Source organism: Vipera ursinii (assembly GCF_947247035.1).
Source record: "Vipera ursinii genome assembly, chromosome: 4".
Classification (NCBI taxonomy): Eukaryota; Metazoa; Chordata; class Lepidosauria; order Squamata; family Viperidae; genus Vipera; species Vipera ursinii.
The window spans coordinates 66,527,764-66,551,100 of NC_139514.1; the positions used below are offsets into that span (position 1 = coordinate 66,527,764).

Here is a 23,337-nt window from a genome sequence, read left to right on the forward strand (position 1 = left end):
TTTTAAAATGAATGTTTAGAAAAACATAAAAAAACAAGAATTGCTAACAGTGGAGCCAATTATCCAACAAAGGTGATAGACTCCCTTTCACTTAGTAGTAGTAGTTCAAGCAAAAGCTGGACAGCCATTATCTCACATGACTTAATATGAATTTCTGTGCAGAGCAGGAATTCAATTCAGTAGCCTGAGTGGTTTTCCCCAACTATTAGCAATTGTTTAAATTGAATCCTCTGTATTAGTTGTTCATCAAGACACTATGCAGTTTTGTACTATCTGATTTGACACATAAAGAATAAAAAATAAAACAACAAGGCAATTGAAAGCAATTAAACTCTGTATCAAAACCCAGAGTCTGTAAGACAAGGATTCAGATCTTTCTTAGGAACAATATTCAATGGGAAAAGAGGAAGAAGTTTTTTTTATTTGGGAAGGAAAGAAAATGGGATGAGTAATAAGAAAAATCAAAAGTTTATTCAGATGGTTTGTATTGGATTGTTTTAATTTACTTTTAAATTGGTCTTGGATCCTAATACATATTATGTATAATAAAGTATGTACTAGGTGAAAAGAAGAAACTTTTTTGTGAAAGATACTTTTTTGTCCTTGAGACCCAAAGCATTTCATATCAAATCAGTTTATTACAGCCACATGGCCAGAAACAGTAAAATATCTAATTGTAGGCTACTTAGATGCATATATAAAAATGCACTGTATGTTCTAATGATGAGTAAGAACACATATAATAAAATTAATTTTAAAAGGATTATTAAAAAGATCTAAAAATATTTATCTTATTTATGTTTCCAACTAATCCCCAGTGCTGCTGAGCAGAATCTAGCCACCTGCACCAAAACCACAGCCTGTTCGTCCCTAAGCAGCCACTGGAGATAATTAATGTCAGAACAGCCAGGATACCTATTGAATATTGGGAGGATAAGGTGTTTTCTGGGGAAGAAATGGAGGTAGTGACAGATTTTCTTTTCCTGGGCTCCAAGATCACTGCAAATGGGGACTGTAGCCAAGAAATTAAAAGACGCTTGCTCCTGGGGAGGAAATCCATGGCAAATCTAGACAGCACACTAAAAAGCAGAGATATCACCCTGTCAACAAAAGTGCGTATAGTCAAGGCTATGGTCTTCCCAGTTGCAATGTATGGCAGTGAAAGTTGGACCATAAAAAAGGCTGAGCGCCAAAGAATTGAGGCCTTTGAACTGTGGTGCTGGAGAAGACTCCTGCAAGTCCCTTGGACTGCAAGGCGATCAAACTGGTCGGTCCTAGAGGAGATCAACCCTGACTGCTCTTTGGAAGGCCAGATCCTGAAGCTAAAACTCAAATACTTTGGCCACCTAATGAGAAGGAAGAACTCACTGGAGAAGAGCCTAATGCTGGGAAAGGTTGAGGGCAAGAGAAGAAGGGGACGACAGAGAATGAGGTGGCTAGATGGAGTCACTGAAGCAGTAGGCATGAGCTTAAATGGACTCCAGAAGATGGTAGAGGACAGGAAGGCCTGGAGGAACATCCATAGGGTCGTGATGGGTCGGACACGACTTCGCAGCTAATAACAAAATGTTTTTTCCTGTACAATTTCAGCTAATTTCATGAATATATGGCTAACTATTTATTAATAATACCCAATCCAATAAACTCTGGGCAGCTCACAAATAAAGAACAACATAGTTAGGATCTATTTTATTGATTTGCTCTAGATATCTGATGGAGTTCCAGAAGGAGCTTGGGGCTGATTCATGGATATTTATACACAGTTCAACTGAGGCTTTAGTCACCACTTGGATTGAGAGTCTCACAACAGCCTTGGATCAAATTGTGGTTTTGCAGGCTCTCTTTGCATGTAAATCCTAGAAAACTCTTTGGTTTTCTGATGTGCTTTGGGAGTTGAAGCAGTGTAAGTGACTCCTAGTGTTTTGCTGGAGGAAAACAGAGTTAATTTAACTGCGTACAGGAGAAAGTCTTTCTTAGGCATTGCTTTGTGGCAATAAGGATAGCAAAACATTGTTATTTCTTTGCCATTATTATTTATTTTATTTATTTATTTATTAATGGGATTTATATCCCGCCCTATCTCCCGAGGGACTCAGGGCGGCTAACAACAACAAAACTTAAAGGTCTCTGTACAGTAAATTAAAAATAAAAATTTGAAATAAATTAAAATAAATTAAAGAATAGAGTTAGAATTGTAAATATAATTAAAATCCCTGTCAGTCTAGGTCAGCCAGGTGGAAAAGGAGTGTTTTGAGGCCACGGCGAAAGGACTGGAGATCTTGGGCCATCCCCAGGCATTATGTCCCTAGAGAGCCAGCCAGTGGTCTGGTGAACATGACCCAATTTCTCTTAGGTAAGAAAAGTCTGGGAGAACATTTATAGAGCTGGTGTAAGGATTATTTTCAACATCATTCAGATAAAATCACTTGTATTTGGATTTAGGGTTGAACTATAGCTAGCTGTACTGTTTTGGTAGTTCTCCTTTACCCAGGGTTGGATCCAGTTGATGTTGGTAGGGTGGAAGAGATTGAACCTGAGGCCTCTGCTTTGTGGGCTTTCCCAGGACTCTGCTCTCTTCCTACTTCTGCTCTATATCTACATGAAACCATTGAGGAGGTCATCCTTGTGATTGTAATGGTATGTGCAACTGAGGAGGAAGAGTTGCAGCCTGGATTACAGTTTGATAAAAATCTGATTCTGAAGGAAGAGTTGGGGAAGAGAAACATCTTAGAAGGGATCCTCCTTAGTTTTGGGGAGAGTAAAAGTAATGGAAGGGAGAGGTTTTTTTAGACTTGCAAGGTTCTGTTAGTGTAATCTTATAGTAAAGGTATTTATTCATTTGCCTTCCATCATAACTCGTAACATTCCAACATACACACCATAACTCAAGGCAGCAAACATATACAACACGCCTTCTTCCTCTTTTTCTCCCCACAACAACAACCCTGTGATGTGTTTGTCTGATAGTGACTAGCTTTCATGGCTAAGGTACTGAAATAAACGAGAGAATTATCCTGGAAATTCATGCTAAAGAATTTCAATTAAGATTCAGAGCAATTCCTGAACAAACTGAAGAGGATATCAGAGCAAGGATGATTAAAGCTTTGGCTGTGTTAATTGATTGTGATGTCTCAACCCGGACATAGACAAGGTGTATTGACTGAACTCGAGATTTGCTGCTATGAGAAAATTGCCAATTGGTTTGGTCCACTTTGTAAGAAAAACAATAAGAGACTATGTTCTGAACTGTCATTTTAAATCAAAATTACGAATGGAGAATGTAGACATAATTATTTTGAAGGAAATTCCTCTGAGAATTTTGCAAAAAGGGAAATCCTACTCATTCCTTATAGATATTCTGAAGATGAGAAGAAACCCTTTTTTTTAATTTTTATTGAGTTTATTGTTTAAAAACATTGGACACAGTACCAGCGGGCTGACAAGCCTTCTTGTCTACAATGTTCAAATATATATATATATACATGTATATATGTACATCAAAAATACACTTAAATACACTTAAATTACAAATCGGTGAAATAACACAATATTTAAAACAGTGAGCTAGTCTGTAAAACCTAATAGAGACCTTTCTTTTTATCCATCCAAAGATACAATTTGTTCCAAATTCTATAGTAATCTGATTGATCTTTATTCTTTAGTTCCAAAGTTAGTTTGTCCATTTCTGCGCAATCCCAAATTTTCCTAATAACCTCATTTTCTCCTGGGATCTCATTCTTTTTCCATTTTTGCGCAAATGACATTCTAGCTGCTGTGATAATATGGATCATCAAATATAGCACATCTTTAGGATATTTCTCTTTCGTAATTCCCAATAAGAAAAATTCTGGACTAAACTCAATATCTTGTTTTAGAATTTCTTTCAGCCAAATCCAAATCATTTTCCAAAATTTTTGTGTTTTACTGCAAGACCACCACATATGGAAATATGTGCCTATCTCTTCAGAGCACTTCCAACATTTGGGAGATGCTGTTGTATACATTTTTGCTAAACGGGCTGGGGGAAGATGCCATCGATAAAACATTTTAAATAAATTTTCTTTATAAGATGAGGCCAGTGTTATTCTTTTATTTCTGTCCCAGAGTGTTTGCCAAGTACCTAAATCAATGTTATGTCCTAGAATGATTGTTAGCCCAAATCAACATGGGATCCTTCACTTGCTCTTCAAACAGCTTGTATCCCAAAAGCAATTTGTATAATTTCTTTATCTGTTTGGTGTCTGGGCCCAATAATATTTTATCCAATGCTGTTTCAGAGGTATATATCCCCCATTCTTTTTTATCCTTCCTAAATCTTGATTGGATTTGTAAGTAGGCCCACCAATCGAGTTTTATACCTTGTGATTCTAGTTCATTTCTAAGTTTCAATTCCCCCTCCTCATTCATAATATCCTTATACGAAATTATGTTACCCATATCAAATAGATTTGGGTAAACAATCGCTTCGAGGGTGGATAGCCAGACCGGTACTTTAGTATAATTGTGAGATCTAATTTTTTTCCAGGTATTAAGTAATGCTTGCCTAATCCGATGTTTTTGAAAATGTGAAAAAAGACCTTGTTTCTCCGTCCATAAAAAAGCATGCCAGCCATATTGCAAATCGTGACCCTCTAAAGTCAATAGTCTTCTATTTTTCAAAATTACCCATTCTCTAATCCAATTCAGAGCCGCGGCATGGTAATATAATTCCCAGTCTGGCAATCCAAAACCCCCATTTTCCTTCGTGTCCTGTAAATATTTCAATTTGATTCTTGATTTTTTCCCCTGCCAAACAAAATTTAATGATAATTTATTCAAATTTCGGAAAAACTTAGAGTCGAGTTGTATTGGGATGTTCCGGAACAAAAACAAAATTTTGGGCAGGATATTCATCTTGATGACAGCGATTCTCCCCAATAATGAGAGTTTTAGATTTCCCCATCTTTCCAGATCACCTTTTATTTGATTCACTACATTATCATAATTATCTTTTTTGAGTGAGGTGCATCTAGCCGTAATATTAATCCCTAGGTATTTTATTTTCTTGACTATTTCTATATCCATAATTCCAGCCAAATTTTCTTTTTGTTTATTAGTCATATTTTTAACAATCATCTTGGTCTTATTTCTGTTTATTCGCAGTCCGGCAACCTCACCATATTTAGATAGTTCTTCCAATAGTTTTGGTCCCGTCTGATATGGATCCTCCATAATAAAAACCAGATCGTCCGCAAATGCTTGAAGTTTAAAAGTTTCCTTTTTAATAGCTAATCCTTTTATCTGTGGGTCATTTCTAATAATTCTCGTTAATACTTCAAGTGTCAATATAAACAGCAATGGTGATAAGGGGCAACCTTGCCGTGTTCCCTTTTGAATTTGAAACTTCCTAGATGCTTCCCCATTAATAATTATTTTTGCTTCCTGGTTAGTATAAATTGCCCTAATTATATTTATAAATTTTTCACCCATACCCATGAAGCTAAGTTGTTGATGCAAAAATGACCATTTAACATTGTCAAATGCCTTTTGGGCGTCTAAAAAAAGTAATGCCATCTGTTGTCCACTATGTAGTTCATAATACTCCAACGTATCCAATATTATTCTAATGTTGTGCTTAATGTGTCTCTTAGCGAGAAAACCATTCTGGTCTACGTGTATAAAATCATTCAGAAATTGTTTCAGTCGTTCCGCTATAATTGATGTAAATATCTTATAGTCCGAATTAAGAAGTGATATGGGTCTATAATTTTGGATTAATGTATGATCCGTATTATCTTTCGGGATGAGAGCTATGTTTGCCTCAGACCAAGATTTAGGCATTCTTGCGCCTTCTAATACTGCGTTAAATACCTCCAGTAGGGGTTGTGCTAAAATATTTTGTTGTTCTTTATAGATTTCTGACGGGAGACCGTCAGGGCCCGATGCTTTATTGTTCTTTTGTGCATTAATAGCTTTTATCACCTCAGATAGCCGAATTTCCTCGTTTAGCATATTTCTGGTATCTTCTGTAACCTTGGGTAGTTTGGCTTTTTGAAAACATTCCTCCATTTTCTCCACACTTGCCTGACTATCTTCTTTGTATAAACGCTCATAAAATTCCTGGGCTATAGTTTTTTTCTCCTCTTCCTGGTGGAATATTCTCCCTTCCTCATCTCGTAGTTCGCGAATCCAGTTTTTTTCCTTTTGTTTTTTCAATTTATATGCGAGCCAACGAGCCAACGGCCCGGTTTGTTTGCATTTTCAAAAAAGTTTTGTTTCGTGCTTCTCAGCTGTTGTGCTAATTTCTCTTTGTCTAAGATATTAAGCTTGTGTTTAATCAAGTCCATAGATTGTTTGATATTCTCTTTTTGTGGGTCTTGTTGGAGTATAACTTCTAAACTTTTATATTCCCCTTCTAATCTTTCCCGTTGTTGTCTTTTCCCCTTATTCTTATTTATCATATATGCCCTCGCTACTCCTCTCATTATTGCCTTGGCTGTGTCCCAATTATTTTGTACTGAGGTGTCTATAGCTTTATTTTCCTTAAAGAAGAGACTTAGTTCTCTCTCCATCTTGGATTTAAACTCATCTTCTTTTAAGATTGCTCTTTGTAACGTCCATCTGGATATTTTTTTGGAGCCTTTCCAGCTAAATTTAATAGGATTGTGGTCTGCCCAAGTACCTGTCACAATATGCACCTCGTCTATTTCAGAACTAATTTCTTTTGTCATCCATACCATGTCTATTCTAGACCATGAGTTATGTCGATTGGAGTAGTATGTATATTGTCTTGCCTTACGATTTCTTTCCCTCCAGACATCTTGAATATTTAGGTCATTAGCCAAGTTGAGAAAAGATCTCGGTAGGGTTCTTCTTTTCTTTTTCCTGATCGTCTTGCCCATATAATCCAAATTTGTATCTAGGATAGCATTAAAATCTCCTATTAAGCAAATCTCCTCATAATCAATGCTACATATCTTATTGTGGAGTGTTTTGAAAAACTGTTCTTGGTTATGATTTGGAGCATATATCTCTACCATCATGACCTTCCTATGATTTATTTCAACCACAACTATCAGTATTCTACCCTCTTTATCGTTATAGATTTGTTTTGCTATCAATTTTGGGTTTACATATAATGCCACTCCTCTCTTTTTCTTGTGTCGGTCTAAGGAAACGAATAGATTCCCTATTTTTGGTTGTACTAACAAGTATTTTTGTTGTTCCTTTATGTGGACTTCTTGTATTGCAACGATATCCAATTGTTGATGAATAAGCCTATTAAAAAAATTCCGCCTTTTCACTGGCGAGTTCAGTCCATTAATATTTACAGACATAATACTACACTCACCTCCCTTCATCTTACTTATTTCTGGTTTTTGTAGATCTCGTGATTCAGGGCTCTCTCTCTTCCTTGTCTCTGGCTCCATGTTTCTCTGTTAGCTCTCCAGATTTATTCCTTCTATCCTCTGTTGCTAAGACCTTCCCATCCATTGCTACTCGTATTGTATCTCTTTCTCTTACCTCCCTTCCATCTTGATTTTCTGATTCTGCTTCCTCTTGGCTATGAAAGTGGAGTTTGTAAAAATCTTCTGCCTTCTCTATCGTGTCCAGTCTATACCTTCTATCCTGCCATGTGACTAGAATACCCTCTGGAGTTAGCCATCTAAAGTTTGCATTTTCCCTAATTAATTTAGATGTTAAGAATTGGTAGCCACGTCTCAGATCCCTCATCCTTTTAGGTATCTGTTTAAGAATAGTAATTGGTTGACCCCGAAATTCTAATGGTTCCTCTCTAGATCTATGCAAAAGCTCATCCCAAATTGATTTTTTAACTAGTCTTACATGTACTTCTTTTGGGAGGTTGTGCCTTCTCGCATAATTAGTTTGGACCCTGTATGTTTCATCAATTTCCGCCAACATTTCCTCCTTCCCTACACCGAGTGCCTTTGCCATTAGTTCTGCCATCATAACCAACAAATCTTCCCCCCTTTTTTCTTGAACATTTTGGAAGCGTAGATAATGAGCAGCCTTTTCTGCTTCCAGAAAAATGACTGTTGTCTCTAACTCCTTATTAGCCTGAAGAAGTGTTTCATTTAAATCATCTATTCTCTTCTCCTCTTTTTCCATTCTAGCTTCCATATCTTGAAGTCTTTGTTCATTTTTAACTAATTGTTGTTGAATCCCTTCAAATTTATCATCTATCGCTTGAAGAAACCCTTTTTGTTGGAATAAGTTTGAGGGGGTGACACTTACAAACCACGAACAAAGATTTTGACTGAACTCTATAGATAAAGCCAAGGAGCTTTTGAGCAGACATAAATTAATTTCAAAGACAGGTAATGAGATGGAGATGGATAAGTCTTCGGAAGCAGACCAGCTTCAAAAAATTGGTATTGAAGAAGAGATGACTGAGGTGTCTATACATGAATCTGATGTTTCATTTAAAGATGGAAAGTAAACTCATTACATGGAATATCAATGGGACTAATGACCCATCTAAGCATAAAAAAGTATTTCATTATTTCAGAAAACTTAATACTGATATAGTCTGTCTTCAAAAAGCACATATTAAAAAACAAGATGAGAAATATCTAATAAATAAAAGACTAGGAGGAATTTGTACCTGCTGGATCAAAAAAGATAAATGGAGTGGTTTTATATATTAAAACCCAATTTAAACCTAGCCACCTTTTATCAGATGAATATGGTAGATTCATAATACTGGAAATTGAATTTAATGGAATAAAATTGATTGGTCTATATGTGCCAATTGAGGGGGAAAACATTTTTTTTAGTATCTTATGGACCACCTCTTGCCTTTTTCATAGGAAAATTGGCTTATGCCGGGTGATTGGAATGGAGTGACTTTGCCACTTTGGGATAGAACATCTATTAAGGGGATCAACTATCCCAGGGCAAACTACTAAAGTCATTTTTTGAAATGATGGACAATTTACGCTAATAGACACATGGAGGCATAGAAATGGCTTTGCAAGAAAATATACCTTTTTTTTCAGAAAGACACAAATCTTTCTCAAGGATCGACATGATATGAACCTCTAAAAATGAAATTAGCTGAAATTGTACAGGAAAAAACCTTTTGTTGTTAGCTGCGAAGTCGTGTCCGACCCATCGCGACCCCATGGACAATGTTGCTCCAGGCCTTCCTGTCCTCTACCATCTTCTGGAGTCCATTTAAGCTCACGCCTACTGCTTCAGTGACTCCATCTAGCCACCTCATTCTCTGTCGTCCCCTTCTTCTCTTGCCCTCAACCTTTCCCAGCATTAGGCTCTTCTCCAGTGAGTCCTTCCTTCTCATTAGGTGGCCAAAGTATTTGAGTTTTAGCTTCAGGATCTGGCCTTCTAAAGAGCAGTCAGGGTTGATCTCCTCTAGGACCGACCGGTTTGATTGCCTTGCAGTCCAAGGGACTCGCAGGAGTCTTCTCCAGCACCACAGTTCAAAGGCCTCAATTCTTTGGCGCTCAGCCTTTTTTATGGTCCAACTTTCACTGCCATACATTGCAACTGGGAAGACCATAGCCTTGACTATACACACTTTTGTTGACAGGGTGATATCTTTGCTTTTTAGTGTGCTGTCTAGAGTTGCCATGGTTTCCTCCCAAGGAGCAAGCGTCTTTTAATTTCTTGGCTACAGTCCCCATCTGCAGTGATCTTGGAGCCCAGGAAAAGAAAATCTGTCACTACCTCCATTTCTTCCCCAGAAAACACCTTATCCTCCCAATATTCAATAGGTATCCTGGCTGTTCTGACATTAATTATCTCCAGTGGCTGCTTAAGGACGAACAGGCTGTGGTTTCGGTGCAGGTGGCTAGATTCTGCGCAGCAGCACTGGGGATTTGTTGGAAACATAAATAAGATAAATAGTTTTAGATCTTTTAAATAATCCTTTTAAAATTAATTTTATTATATGTGTTCTTACTCATCATTAGAACATACAGTGCATTTTTATATATGTATCTAAGTAGCCTACAATTAGATATTTTACTGTTTCTGGCTATGTGGCTGTAATAAACTGATTTGATATGAAATGCTTTGGGTCTCAAGGACAAAAAAGTATCTTTCACAAAAAAGTTTCTTCTTTTCACCTAGTACATACTTTATTATACATAATCTGTATTAGGATCCAAGACCAATTTAAAAGTAAATTAAAACAATCCAATACAAACCATCTGAATAAACTTTTGATTTTTCTTATTACTCATCCCATTTTCTTTCCTTCCCAAATAAAAAAAACTTCTTCCTCTTTTCCCATTGAATATTGTTCCTAAGAAAGATCTGAATCCTTGTCTTACAGACTCTGGGTTTTGATACAGAGTTTAATTGCTTTCAATTGCCTTTTTGTTTTATTTTTTATTCTTTATGTGTCAAATCAGATAGTACAAAACTGCATAAATAGTGTCTTGATGAACAACTAGCAAATAAAACCATAACCCAGTAGTTTTTTGGTTCTTAGAAAAAAAGTTTGAGTTATAGATGGAGATTAAATGAATCTATTTTACAAAAGGAGACAACTGTAAAGGACTGTAAAAAGAAATTACATGAATATTTTGATAATAATTTAGGTAAAGGGACAGATCTAATAATTGTTTGGGAGGCTAGTAAGGCTTTATGAGGGGTTATTTTATGCAATACAATTGGTTAGAGAGGAAAAAATCTTTGGAAAAGACCCAAAAGGTACTCGATGCAAGCAGACAGAAAGAAATTGATCTGCAAAAGTCACCCCATGGAACCTAAAATTCTGCACCAAGTTAACTTACTATGACAAACACTGTCTATGGTAACAGCCCAAGAAATAGAAATAAAATTGAGTTAAGTGAAGACATTTTGAGTTTGCAAATAAACCAGGGAGATGGTTGGCATATAGATTAAGAAAAGAGAGGGGAAAGAGAATGGTTTAAAAAAAATTGTGAAGGTAATAAAGTAATAACTGATAATCAACAGATTAAAAAATCTTTTCACAATTTTTATTTTAATAATTTTACTAGGCATGCCATTTTGAGAGTTTGGAATAAATATAAATTAAAGTTCTCTACGAAGGTGCTACTTTGGGTTACCCCACAAGAACCTTTTTAAGAAAAAGATGGTGATGAGGCTGAACTGGTGGACCTATGATAAAATAATATCTTTTAATTTGGGTGAGCCTACCCTCAAATCCAAGGAAGAGCTATAATCAGAAGGTCATGTTTGCCATTGGTTTACATATATACAATTGAAAGAAAGATGTCAGCTAGATAAAAAGAATCATGGGTTTAGTTTTGTTAAAAATGAATTGGAAATCCTACTGTGCGGTAGTGATGAACATATTATTGCTAAAGTTTATAAAACGATATAGAATTTAAATCTGGAAAGTGAACAAGTAAAACATTGTATGATTCAATGGGCAAGGTATTTTGGGTATATAATGCTTGAACAATGGGAGAATATGTGGAATAAAGGATTTACATTAAACTATAATTTAAAAGAAAAAAATTATAAGATGATGTACCATTGGTATTTAACACCAGATAAGTTATCAAAAATGTATAAAAGCATTTGAAATGAATGTTGGAAATGTAAATGTAAAGAGGGGACTTTTTACCATTTATGATGGACGTGTGACAAATCAAGAAAATATTGGAGCAGGAATCATATGCTAGTACAGAAAATTCTTAAAATGAATATAGAAAGAAAACCAGGGACTTTTCTTTTGGGGCTAATGGACAAAGACCTGGGAAAAAAATATGGAACTTGACAGCAGCAAGAGTACTCTATGCTCAGAAATGGAAGACTACATCAATTCCACGACGGAGGGATGGTTGCAAAAACTGATGGAGCTAGCAGAGATGGCTAAATTGACTGTACTGATTAAAAAAAAGAACACGAATACTTTTATTGCTATGTGGAAACCACTTCTGGACTTTGTGCTTGAGGTGGAAAAAATGAAACTTTGATTTTGGGCTTTACCGATTAGATAATTTGATATTACCAAAATGGCTAGTTTATGTTATTTTGTAAAAGTAAAAAGCTGAGGTTTGATGTTGATATTCTATTTTACTGCACCAAAGGAAGTCGGAAGTCAATGCCTTTTTTTTCTTTTTTCTTCCTTTCCTCACTTTGGTATTCCATTTTCCCTTTCCTATCTTTTCTGCTATTTACTTTTGTAAGCCATTTGCTACATTTTATGTTTAGAATTAGACAGTACTTTCTAAATACAAGAAAAATAATGGTACAAAATGTATTTGTATCATTCATATTTGAAGTATTCCATTAGATCTGTACATGTAATTCTTGAAATTAACTAGAAACTGCTATAATTATTCTCCATATGTGGATTGTTATCAAAATCGTTTTGCAGTGACATTTAAACATTACTAAATGACATGCAATTAATCTTAATTTGGTTAATTTTGCTTACTGTTACTATACATATACTAGTTTTACAGCTTTTTCTTTTGAACTGCTTATTTAATATCCCTCAGTACCAAGTGCAGTAAAACTTTAAAAAGCTTATTTTTATATCAACTTTATTATTACTCCAATTCATTTAAGACCTAAATGATTGTTATAAGGGTTTTTTAATTTTGTGTCCATCCAAATTGTATCACGGTAGCTACTATTAATTTTGGAATTTCTAATATATGGAAGAGTGCAGCATCACAAGTTTAATGTATAAAATGTATACTGTATAGCAAAAACAAAACAAAACATTTTTAGAAGTGTCCCTTTTTTCTGTGTGAAGTGTCAGAACAGGCTAGTTTGTAGACTGGCATTCCACAGTGAATATTAATGTATTCATCTGGTACATAATAGTCAAATGGCCATATAAACTATAGCAACTGTACAACATTTAACCATTGTTATAGTTGAATTTCTCTGATGGTTTCCTTTGCATGTTTTCCTGAGAAGTCCTGTGGTAATGAATTGCATAAATATTTGCACTGAAAACTGGACATTATTGCATTTCTTGACTTGCTCTTTAAATAAGGAAATATGCTGAAGCATATCTTCAAGAAGACTTGGGTCCAAAAGAGTCAGAGAAATCTTCCAAATGTATATTTTGCAAAGTATTAGACAAAGTAATAGTGAAAGAGAGTAAACAAATAGTTATGAAAATAGTTCTACAAATAGTATAGCAATATTATATTTTAAGCTAAGATGGGGAAAGACAGGAATTTTAATTAATATGTTGAAATATAGGTCCCTATTTAAACAACAAGAAGTCTAATATTCATTGATACATGCAGGCTGAAACATATATCAAGATAAATCAACAAAAGTTCATTCTTATTCCTATAATGTTGTGTTCTGATAAGCAGGCCCATAAACAAACAGTAAGAAATCTAATATTGTAAGTTTTGCAAGGTAGGCCAGGCAGGAAACATGACCAGAAGATTCTCAATCATCCAGGTAAAATTATCTGAAAGCTGAGTTATGGCAACTGGACTTATTTTCTTGTTGGTTTAAGACATTTCACTGCTTATCCAAGCAGCTTCAGTTGCCGTGACTTAACTTTCAAACGATTGCCTGATCTACTTTGGAAGTGCAGTTTTAAAGCAACTGGCATTGTATCAGGATGCTGTTTTGAGCAATATTGTAAGGAGTTTTGAGAATAAAACATCTTTTCCGTTGTCTCAGAAACAACTGTGATACTATGCAATCCTTCTGAATCAAAATAAACATTCTTCAGTTTTAATGAATCTAAAAATAATATTTTACCTTCAACTAGAAGGAATGGGTACTATCATGCTAGATCAGTGACACTGAATCTTTTGGGCGTGGAATCTTTTAGTTATAAAATGCCTAACTTGAGTCTCGTGACATGTCACACCCACCCACTCCCAAACAAAAGAGAACCAATTCTTTATGTCCCTCTCCATCTATGCCACTCTGAACAATGGCACTTGGTGGCAGTGCCAAGACTGGCCCAAATTTGAGGCATGGGCTTCAACTTCATCCCTAGCATTACCACTGTCACTCAAAAAGGCTGCTTTACTCCATTCCCCAAGGTGCATGATCCTTCGGGAATGGCATGATTTACCCTGTGGCCCAGTGCTCCCCAAGATCTGCCATGTGCTACTTACCTTCAGGCAGTATTCTCTTTCTGTTAACAGGCCCCTGCTACCTACCCAAGGCAGTTTTGGGTTGCATGAGGCCTTCTTTCTTCACAACTATTTAATAATAAATAGTTAAGCATGCTGGGGTCCTTTTGAAGGGAATGGAGAGAAACTAACTTTAGGCAGGTTGCCTGATGCAACTTGGATCTCCCCACCAGTCCCTTTTATTAGAAACAATTTTATTTTACTTTGACTCTTTTGGACAGTTTTGTAATTTGTTAAATGTTGCTGATTGGATTATGGGTATTCATTCATGTATTTTAATCCTCAAAAATTAGAGAAATCTTTCTGGATTTCCACCCCCTAATTTTGTACTGTATCATTATGCTTTCCCTTCTAGTGGAGGCGATAGTGGAGTTTGACTACAAAGCTCAACATGATGATGAGCTGACAATCACTGTAGGTGACATCATCACCAACATCAGAAAAGAAGATGGAGGTTGGTGGGAAGGACAGCTCAAAGGCAGAAGAGGTTTGTTCCCTGACAACTTTGTAAGAGTGAGTACAAAGTGAAAACTGATAATTGTTTTATGTCATCAACTTACATTATCTTGTTGAGATGCAGGTTTGCAATATTGGGAGCCAAACTGAAAACTGAATTGTTTGAAAAGCTTTATGAAAAAAAATTAAATACCTGTTGTTTTGGTTATAATTGCTTCTGGTGTATTGTTTTTGTGATATTTTCATAATCACCTTTTATTTTTATTTATTTAATGTTTCATTTGATGTAAAACATTGAGAAACAGGTTCAGTTGTGGCAGTATACAAAAAAGTAAACAATGACTTTATCAAATTGAAGGTAAAGATTTGAGCATAAAAAGATCTAAAAAGAATAGAATACAATTACATATGTGTAGATTTGTTTAATTATTTTATAAAAATCACAATTATATAGCACATAGTTAATTTTTAAGATATGTATTTAAAATATTGCATTTAAGACATAATAGAGATTTGTGAAGGCAGAGGGTGCTAAGAATCATCAGGGTAAATCAGGCTGCCTTTGGACTTTGGACATAGGAATGGTCAACATTCAAACAATGAAAACAGATGCTCGCCTAGAAGAATTGCTGATTGAATTCAACAATATACTTTGGGATATCTTTGGATTATGTGAAACACGACAAAAAAGTGAAAAATTAGTTGAACTTGATAGGACTGGGCTTTTACTCTACACTAGAGATAGCGAAGATGGATGATGTGGCGAAGTCGGTTTTCTCATCCACCAAAAGCTGAAAGAGTCTGTTGTAAAATTTGAAAATATATCAATGCATCATTCAATTGAACAAACAATACAAGCTTCATATCTTCTAAGCTTACATGCCAACAATACGCTATGGTAATGATGATGTTGAAGTGTTTTACGACAATGTGGCCCGCCTTCAAGACAAAGAAAAATGCCAATACAAAATACTAATTGGTGACTTTAATGCAAGGAAGAACAATACCTGGAGAAAAAGCAACTGGCCCATATGGAAATGGTGAAGGAGATAATGAAAGCGACAGACCAATAGACTTTGCTGAAGGACAGGAACTGTATATCATGAACTCATTTTACAAGAAAAAAGCTAGCAGAAAATGGACATGGAAGACTCCATCTGTGTACACAAGTGAAATTGACTACATCATCTCAACTGATAAAACCATATCCTGCAATTGTACTGTCATCAATCATTTTAATGTTGGAAGTGGCCATAGAATGGTACGAGCTAAAGTGAAGATAGACTGTTGAAAAGTGCATATGAAAATGATAAAGACATCACAAAAAACAAAAATAAAGATAAACTGTTAGAGAAGAACAGTGATTTTGAGATTAATCTAAATCGCGTTGCTCTATTGCAAGATTTGGAAGAGATGAATATTACAGACCAAAATGAACAAATAGTCAAAAACATCCTTGAATCTGCTACATCTATAGCACTGCTAGAAAAACACCTTGTACAGTCTCTGATGAAACTATTGATTTAATGCAAATACGATTCGCAATGAAGAATGCCAGAAGTTTCACTAATAAATTGGAGTACGTTGAACTTTGCAAGACCTTAGGAAAAAGTATCCAAGATGAAATGCATCAGTTTAATGTGAAGCTTGTGGAAAATGCAATTGAAGAAAACAAAGGGATTAATAGAGCAAAATGCAAGCTTATAAATACAAGAAATAAGGCTTTTGCATTAAAACGTGAAGATGGCTCTTGTGTGTAGAACAAGACAGGAAATGCTAGAAATAATTGGAAAATTCTATTTACAACTATGCAACAATCAAGATCACTCAAAAGTAACAACACCCACAAGAGAAGAAACTATACTCGAGATGCCTCAGAGAACAAAAAATACCTGATGCATAGAAAAATTCTGAAGTTATTCTTATACACAAGAAAGGGCCCCAAGATGATTTAAAGAACTATTGCCCAATAAGTCTTTTTTCAGTCATCTTCTTTCAGTCAAGATTTTCACCAAGATAATAGCAAAAAGAGTATTGAGAAGATTAAATGATGCACAGCCAAAGGAGCAGACAGGGTTCAGAAATGGCTACAGCACAATGGATCACATCCAGGATGTTCAGCAAGTCATTGAAAGGCACAACAAGTACACCATATCTCTGTGCATGGCTTTCATTGACCAAGAAAAGGTGTTTGATTCAGTATTCCACAATCAATAATTAATGCATTGCTCAACCAAGGCATAGACACTGTTTGCATAAACTTACTACAATCAGTATATATAAAAAAACAATGGCGATAATTTGCCTTAATGATCTTAAAGTGAAAATCAACATAGAAGTGTACGACAAAATACAATATCATCTATCCTTTTCTCAGCCTGCCTTGAAGAAGTATTTCGCAAACCAGATGGGCAAAAGATGGAATAAAAATCAATGGGACCTATTTGTGAACATAAATTTATTTACAAAATTGTGGTAAATTTCCAGTTACTGTAAATAACATGTTGTAAAGTAAAGCTAACAAGTAGTAATTTCTGTGCTTTGTTCATGTTCTTAACTTTTTTCTTAATAGAGGAAAGACTAGAATGTATCTGTCAGGCTTTATTTTTCTTAAAATTATGAGAAGTCAAAAGAGGAAGAAAATTACTTTGTGAAAGTTAATTTGATAAAATAATTTCCTTTTAGTGAGTTCATGCTCAGCAAAGCAAGTGATTTAGTATAAAAGGTAAAGATATCAGTCTTCTGACAAATGTTATGCTATGGTGTCATAAGGCCAAAGAACATATTGTCAAACCTTCAAACGATTCTGTCTGCAGCCATCTTTACTTTGTTTTCGGTTGCCACAGCTATGGAAGGGGAGAGATGTGTTCTTTTAGTTTAGCCATAACAAATACTTTCTTGTCGGAACCAAGGACAAGCTGCCTAAGTTTTGGTGGGTTGGAGATATCATTAGAAAGCCCGCCAAAGTAGTTAATTGGGGATTGTGATTTATGACAACTCTAGGGGTAGGGAATTCAACTTTTACTTTGTAACTTTTGGGGGGTGGGAACTTTCAGTCTTGGGTTCACCTTTGTTCGTGCCGACACTATATAGCCATTAAAAGTATTCTTTGAGGAAAGCAATTGCCTTGGAGTTCTTATTTCTGTTGGTCTCATCTATCGGAACCATGACACATATTTTGAGATAGTTCCATTGCTAATCTATGCCTGCTTCCTTTAAATTAGTGTATATGTTAATAGGTAGTACAACACTATGTACACAAATAGAGTAGAAGATGATAGTGGCAAAATTCTGCTGACTTTAATTTGTTAAGTGCAACAATACAACTATTGAACTTGTGGATTGTAATGTTTGAAAGAATTTACATTGATTGTCCCCTTTTCTTCTCTTCATCTGGATATTCTTTGTGCTTCAGATGGTTTGAAGTATAAACTATCCTGGTGCATTTTTGACCAACTGTATGTTGTGTAAGTTGTAGGTTCTCTGATGATTTTGATGATTGGTACATAATAACTTTTTGGTGGAGTATGCTATAAGTTATTTTGTGAAAACCTAGGACCATTTTAACATACAAAATATATGAAAGAAGATAAATAATAAAACTAAGTAATATCCTTTGACTAAAAATGCATAATAACTAAAGGCATTTGTCTTGTTTTTTAAAGAAATTGAAGTGTTTCTCAGATTCAGGTCTTCTTTTGGCCTAAAGAGCACAATATAATTTCTTTCACATACAGACTTTCTGTTTGAATAAAAGATAAGTATGGCAAAATGACTAGAGATACAGTATATATGAAATAAACAGAACATTAAACAATTGTATGTAATTTGGATTTCATAGTTACTGCCTTATTTAACTATAAAGTTTTTAAGAGTACATTAACCAACACCTAGTATTACTGCTTACTAAATTTAAGCTTCAGAATGGTAGTTACATAGTATGTAGGATATTCTTCCCGAAGCTGATAGTCTCCAGATGGGTTGAACATTGGATGGAAATTCTCAGGTTACAGTATTATACCAACTCATCTGGTGGTCCTCATAATGATGAATGCTGTCATAGGGCACAGTATTTATAGATGTCTCTACACAAATATACTTACTATTGATAGCTGATGGCTTTGCTTGGCATGTAAAGATTGAGAGTGCATTAAGCCTTAAGAAACTTAGAAATAAAATGCCAGTATCTAGATTTTCTCACAGTTCAGGATGAAGAAAGAAAGAAACTGTTAGAAACAAAATCGCAGAACAGTAGGCAGATCTGGGGAGTGGAGTTAAAGCATCATCAGTTTAGAATCCTTGCATTGCCACAAGAAATCCAAATCCAGCCCCCTTTAATTTCATTGAGTTTCAGCGCACAGCGCAGAGAGAAGGCAGGACACCAGATGCCTTTTGGGTTTGCCTCCTGGAGGTGGGGGTTGCTTTTACCCACTTAGATGTGAACAACCCTAAAGACCAGCGGATCCTGGCCTTGGCATTTGTTGATCAGTCGGCCATTGACATCCGGAACCACTTCCACCGAATTGTATCTAACTGGTCCAGTTTAGAGATATCAGAACTACTGAAGAATAGCAAATTTTGTATTTGATCAAAGGGAAAGACTGAGAGAAGAGAAATAGAGAAGGGAAGATTTAAAAATGTTTGCAGAGATACAAAACGACGGGATGTGTCCAAACCCTCCTCTGGCAGATAACCATCCCAGATGCCCTTCATGTGAAGAAACAGGGGAATGAAGAATAAGATGCCCCCACTGCTTCAAGTATGGGAGGAGGGGATATCTAAGGAAGGACTGCAGGGAAAGTTTTTCAGGACCTAATAGTCACTTAATAAAAGATATAGTGCCAAGTTTTGGGGTGCCTAGTATCTTAGACATGGACCAAGGGAAACACTTTGTGTCACAGGTGATTACCCATATGTTGCAAGCTCTAGGGACAACCCAGAACCTTCATGTCCCTTACCACCAGGCTTTGTCTGAGGGTAGAACATCAAAATAGGAAGCTTAAGACTCTCCTAGGCAAACTTTGTCAGGAGACACACCTGCCATGGCCTCAACTGCTACCCGTAGCCCTATTCAATCTAAGAACCAAACCTAGATGAGACTTAGGCATTTCCCCTTTTGAATAACTCTTTGGCTGCCCCCCCAGACACCTTGAAGGGTTTAGATCCTCACTCCCTTAGCCTAGAAAGGGGGAGAAGGTAGTCTTATCATCCTATCTTTCAGCCTCACACCAGCAACTCCAAAGATTGTGGAAACACGGTGCTTTGACACAGACATTGCCACTCGAAGAGAATCTTTATCCCTTCCAGCCAGGAGAGTGGGTCTGGATTAAGTCATTCTCTCAGAAATCCCACCCTCCTGCAACACAGGTGGAAACAACTCAAACAGCCATAAAGGTAGCAGAGAAGGATGCCTGGATATACTGGACCTACATCAAGCTGGCAGTTTTCAACCATAGCATTGAATCAGCCCTGACGCCGAAGGCGTCACCTCTAAGACTGCAGAAGGACCCAGAGAGAGACGAATGGGCATTAAGGATTCTATTTTGAGATGAGAACCATGGGGAAGACTGGGGGAGGGGATTGAAATGTGTTCTAGCATTGTACCTGATATATTCTGTGACAGAGCTGACCAACTGGAAACAAATCTGTTCCCTGACAAGGGAAATATTTGGGTATACTTGGCAAATGAAGTGTTAAATATTACATAATTCTATATAAAAGGGGGAAGATCAGTAAGGATATTTTGTCAACCTGCCTCATAGGCCCATAAGCCATCCAAAATTTCACTAGACTCAGGGATTTCCATTTAACATTTTCATATTCCACCATTTTTGACTGGGGACCCAGCACAAATTTTAAAGACGAAAGCACTGTTACCGTAACTAATGAGATGCATGCTTCAAAATGGATGGTTATATACTGTAACTCCAAGGGCACCAGATTGCCAAAACTTGAATAATACTGCCCTCTTCTGCAACCATACTGAGATAATTCCCATTGTGTATAGCTATATCAAACTTCCCTTGTGGTGGTTCATACTCTATGACATAAAGGCTTATTTGAAAATCCCCGCCATTGCCACTCAGGACCCTGCACCTTGGGACAGTTAAAAGTTTTTATGCCCTCCCTAAGAGGTGGCACAGAAGGGGTCTCCAAATCCTAACATCTGATTGTGACTCCCAAACACCCTTATTCACCAAAATGGAATATGTGGCACTAGCAGCATCATTGGTAGGTGTGCCAGCACTTGCTGTGGGTAATGCAAGAAACATAAGCAGTCTGGCATACACCCTTATAAAAAATCTAAATTCAACCTCCCAAGCCCTAGATGCCCTGAACAGGGAACTGAGACAGGTTAGAGAAGCTATACTTGAAAATAAGGCAGCCATTGATTACTTACTACTGAGACACAATTATGGCTGCTTGGAGTTCCAAGATATGTGTTGCTTCAATTTAACTGAATACTCAGAACTAGTAGAGGGTGACATGAAACATTTTAAAGAACTTATGTATGGTATTGACTATGACAAATTCCCCTTTGACCTACCTGGGCTCTTCTCTTGGCTTTCAGTCCTCCATTGGTTGAAGGCACTCCTTTTAGGGACTGCTACTGTGGTCACCTTGGGGATCCTTCTCTGCTGCCTCTGCCAGTTCATATCCCCATGCTTAAACAATTTGAGAAACTGCCTCCCCACTTCATCAAAAAGAGAAACCAGACAGCTATTGCTAATGATGTAGGAAATAGGCAAAAATATGAACTTTACCTCAATTAAACAGGATTGTGCTGAATATTGTTTCACAAGTGTTAGCACAAAATGGAGGATTGTAGGGAGCCCCCCCCAAAAAAAATTAGGCAAGAGGAGTAACAGTGTTTTATATTAATGAAGAAAGGATTAAATGGATTAAAGCACTACAATCTTGAGTGTTTCAAGTGTTTTGATGATGCATCTTGGATTATGGCCTTGTAGCCATCTTGTCATTTCACTCTTCTCTTGAAATCAGTAGCGAGATTCTAGCACTGCAGTCCCCATTCATGAGAAAAGAAGAAGAGCCTTATTTATAGGGATAATGATTGGTAATTGAGAGCCCGGCTGGAATCTACTTTTCATTTATAAATGACAGTAATGTCTCTTATAGGCCTTCCAGTCTTTTTCATTGACCAAAGCTAGCACTTTTGAGATGATCTAGACCACAGCGTTTCCAATTACTCCTTCATTGAATATTGAAGATTTATTTTTCATTTTTGAGAAAATTCTTTGTAGCCAGATTTTTTCAGATATCAGACTCCAAAAAGTTCTAGACTTTTTAAAACTATGCCCTGATGAGGAAAACAAAACTGTTAGTTTCTTTGTAGTTGTTTGTTTAATTATAAGAATGCTGCTGTGGTTCTCATTTTGTTTAAAGTGTATTTTTATGGAAAAGCACCTTATCTCCAGTTTTAGCTCTGTTAAATATAATTCGGCCAATGAATTTTTTTATTCAGAAATTTTCAACACCCTTCATTTTATAGCCACTGCTCTTTATAATGTTAATAATGATTTAACTTTTCCAAAATCTTTTTATTATAATGCAGTTTTCAAATGTTTCCATAGGAACAGGGCCTAGTAATTGAAAGAAAGCAAAATGCTTGATTGAAAGAACCAGAATAATAGACATAAAATTATAAAGGATGCATAGTTTTAAATCTCTAAATCAGGGGTGTCAAACTGCTGGCCCATGGGCCGGATGCATCATGGTGAAACTGCGCCCACCCCATTGCTGGCAATGGAAAAAAAGTCACAATATGTCGTGATATGTCACGTGAGATTGTGAGTTTGACACCCCTTCTCTAAATAGAATCATTTGAATATTTTGGCTTCTGAATTGATCAAAAGACTTGTTCTCCTGACATGTGTATAAATCTACACTGACAGAACCATAATCGTGTGTTTATTGACAGGCTTTTTGTAAGCTAGAAAACTCTGCTTTTACTGCTTATTTTTTCCATATGGTCAAAACCTTAATAATATATTTAAACTGAAAAATGATGAAGCATATGTTCTTGCCTTATGAATATCAGACTGTGATAAACTACTAATCAACCTATCCTTGTCTATTAGCCAACCATTTGTTTCTCAGAAAGTGTAACTACAGAGACTCCTCAATTTATAACCACAAGTGGGACCAGAATTTCTGTTACTAAGTGAAACATGCCTAATTTTATGACCATTTTGCCATGGTTGTTAAGTAAATCACTGCAGTTGTTAACTGAATCATGTCATTAAGTCAATCCAGCTTCCCCCATTGTTTTTGTTAGAAGACAACTGAGAAAGTCATAAATGCTAATCACACGACCCCAGACATTGCAACCATCATAAATACATGCCCAAATTTTGATGTGTCCACTGGGATGCTGCGATAGGAGGCCTGCTACAAAGAAGAGAGGGTCAACCTATTCTCCAAAGTGCTTAAAGGCAGGACAAGAAGCAATGGATGAAAATTAATCAAGGAGAAAACCAACCTAGAATTAAGGAGAAATTTCCTGTCAGAACAATTAATCAGTGGAACAACCTGCCTCCAGAAATTGTGGGTGCTCCAACACTGGAGGTTTTTAAGATGAGATTGGACAATCATTTGTCTAAAATGGTATAAGCTTTCCTGCCTGAGCAGGGGGTTGGACTAGAAGACCTCCAATGTCCCTTATTCTGTTGTTCTGACTGTCATAAGTCACTTTTTTCAGTGCTTTTGAACAGTCACTAAATGAGTGGTTGTAAGGTTGAGAACTATTTGTATTCCACATTTCCCTAGATGATGTGGATGT

General features: G+C 36.2%; 1 protein-coding gene across 3 annotated transcripts in view; it reads left to right on the top strand.

Annotated features, from left to right (window-relative positions):
- SH3KBP1 (SH3 domain containing kinase binding protein 1) overlaps window positions 1-23,337 on the top strand; it is a 147,477-nt gene that overhangs the window by 7,266 nt on the left and 116,874 nt on the right. For 2 of the 3 annotated variants that reach the window (XM_083362944.1, XM_083362945.1), the window contains exon 2: window positions 14,437-14,594. In XM_083362944.1, the coding sequence (XP_083219070.1) occupies window positions 14,437-14,594 (158 nt within the window). The remainder of the gene's footprint in view (window positions 1-14,436; window positions 14,595-23,337) is intronic. The other variant, XM_083362946.1, reaches the window with a different exon arrangement.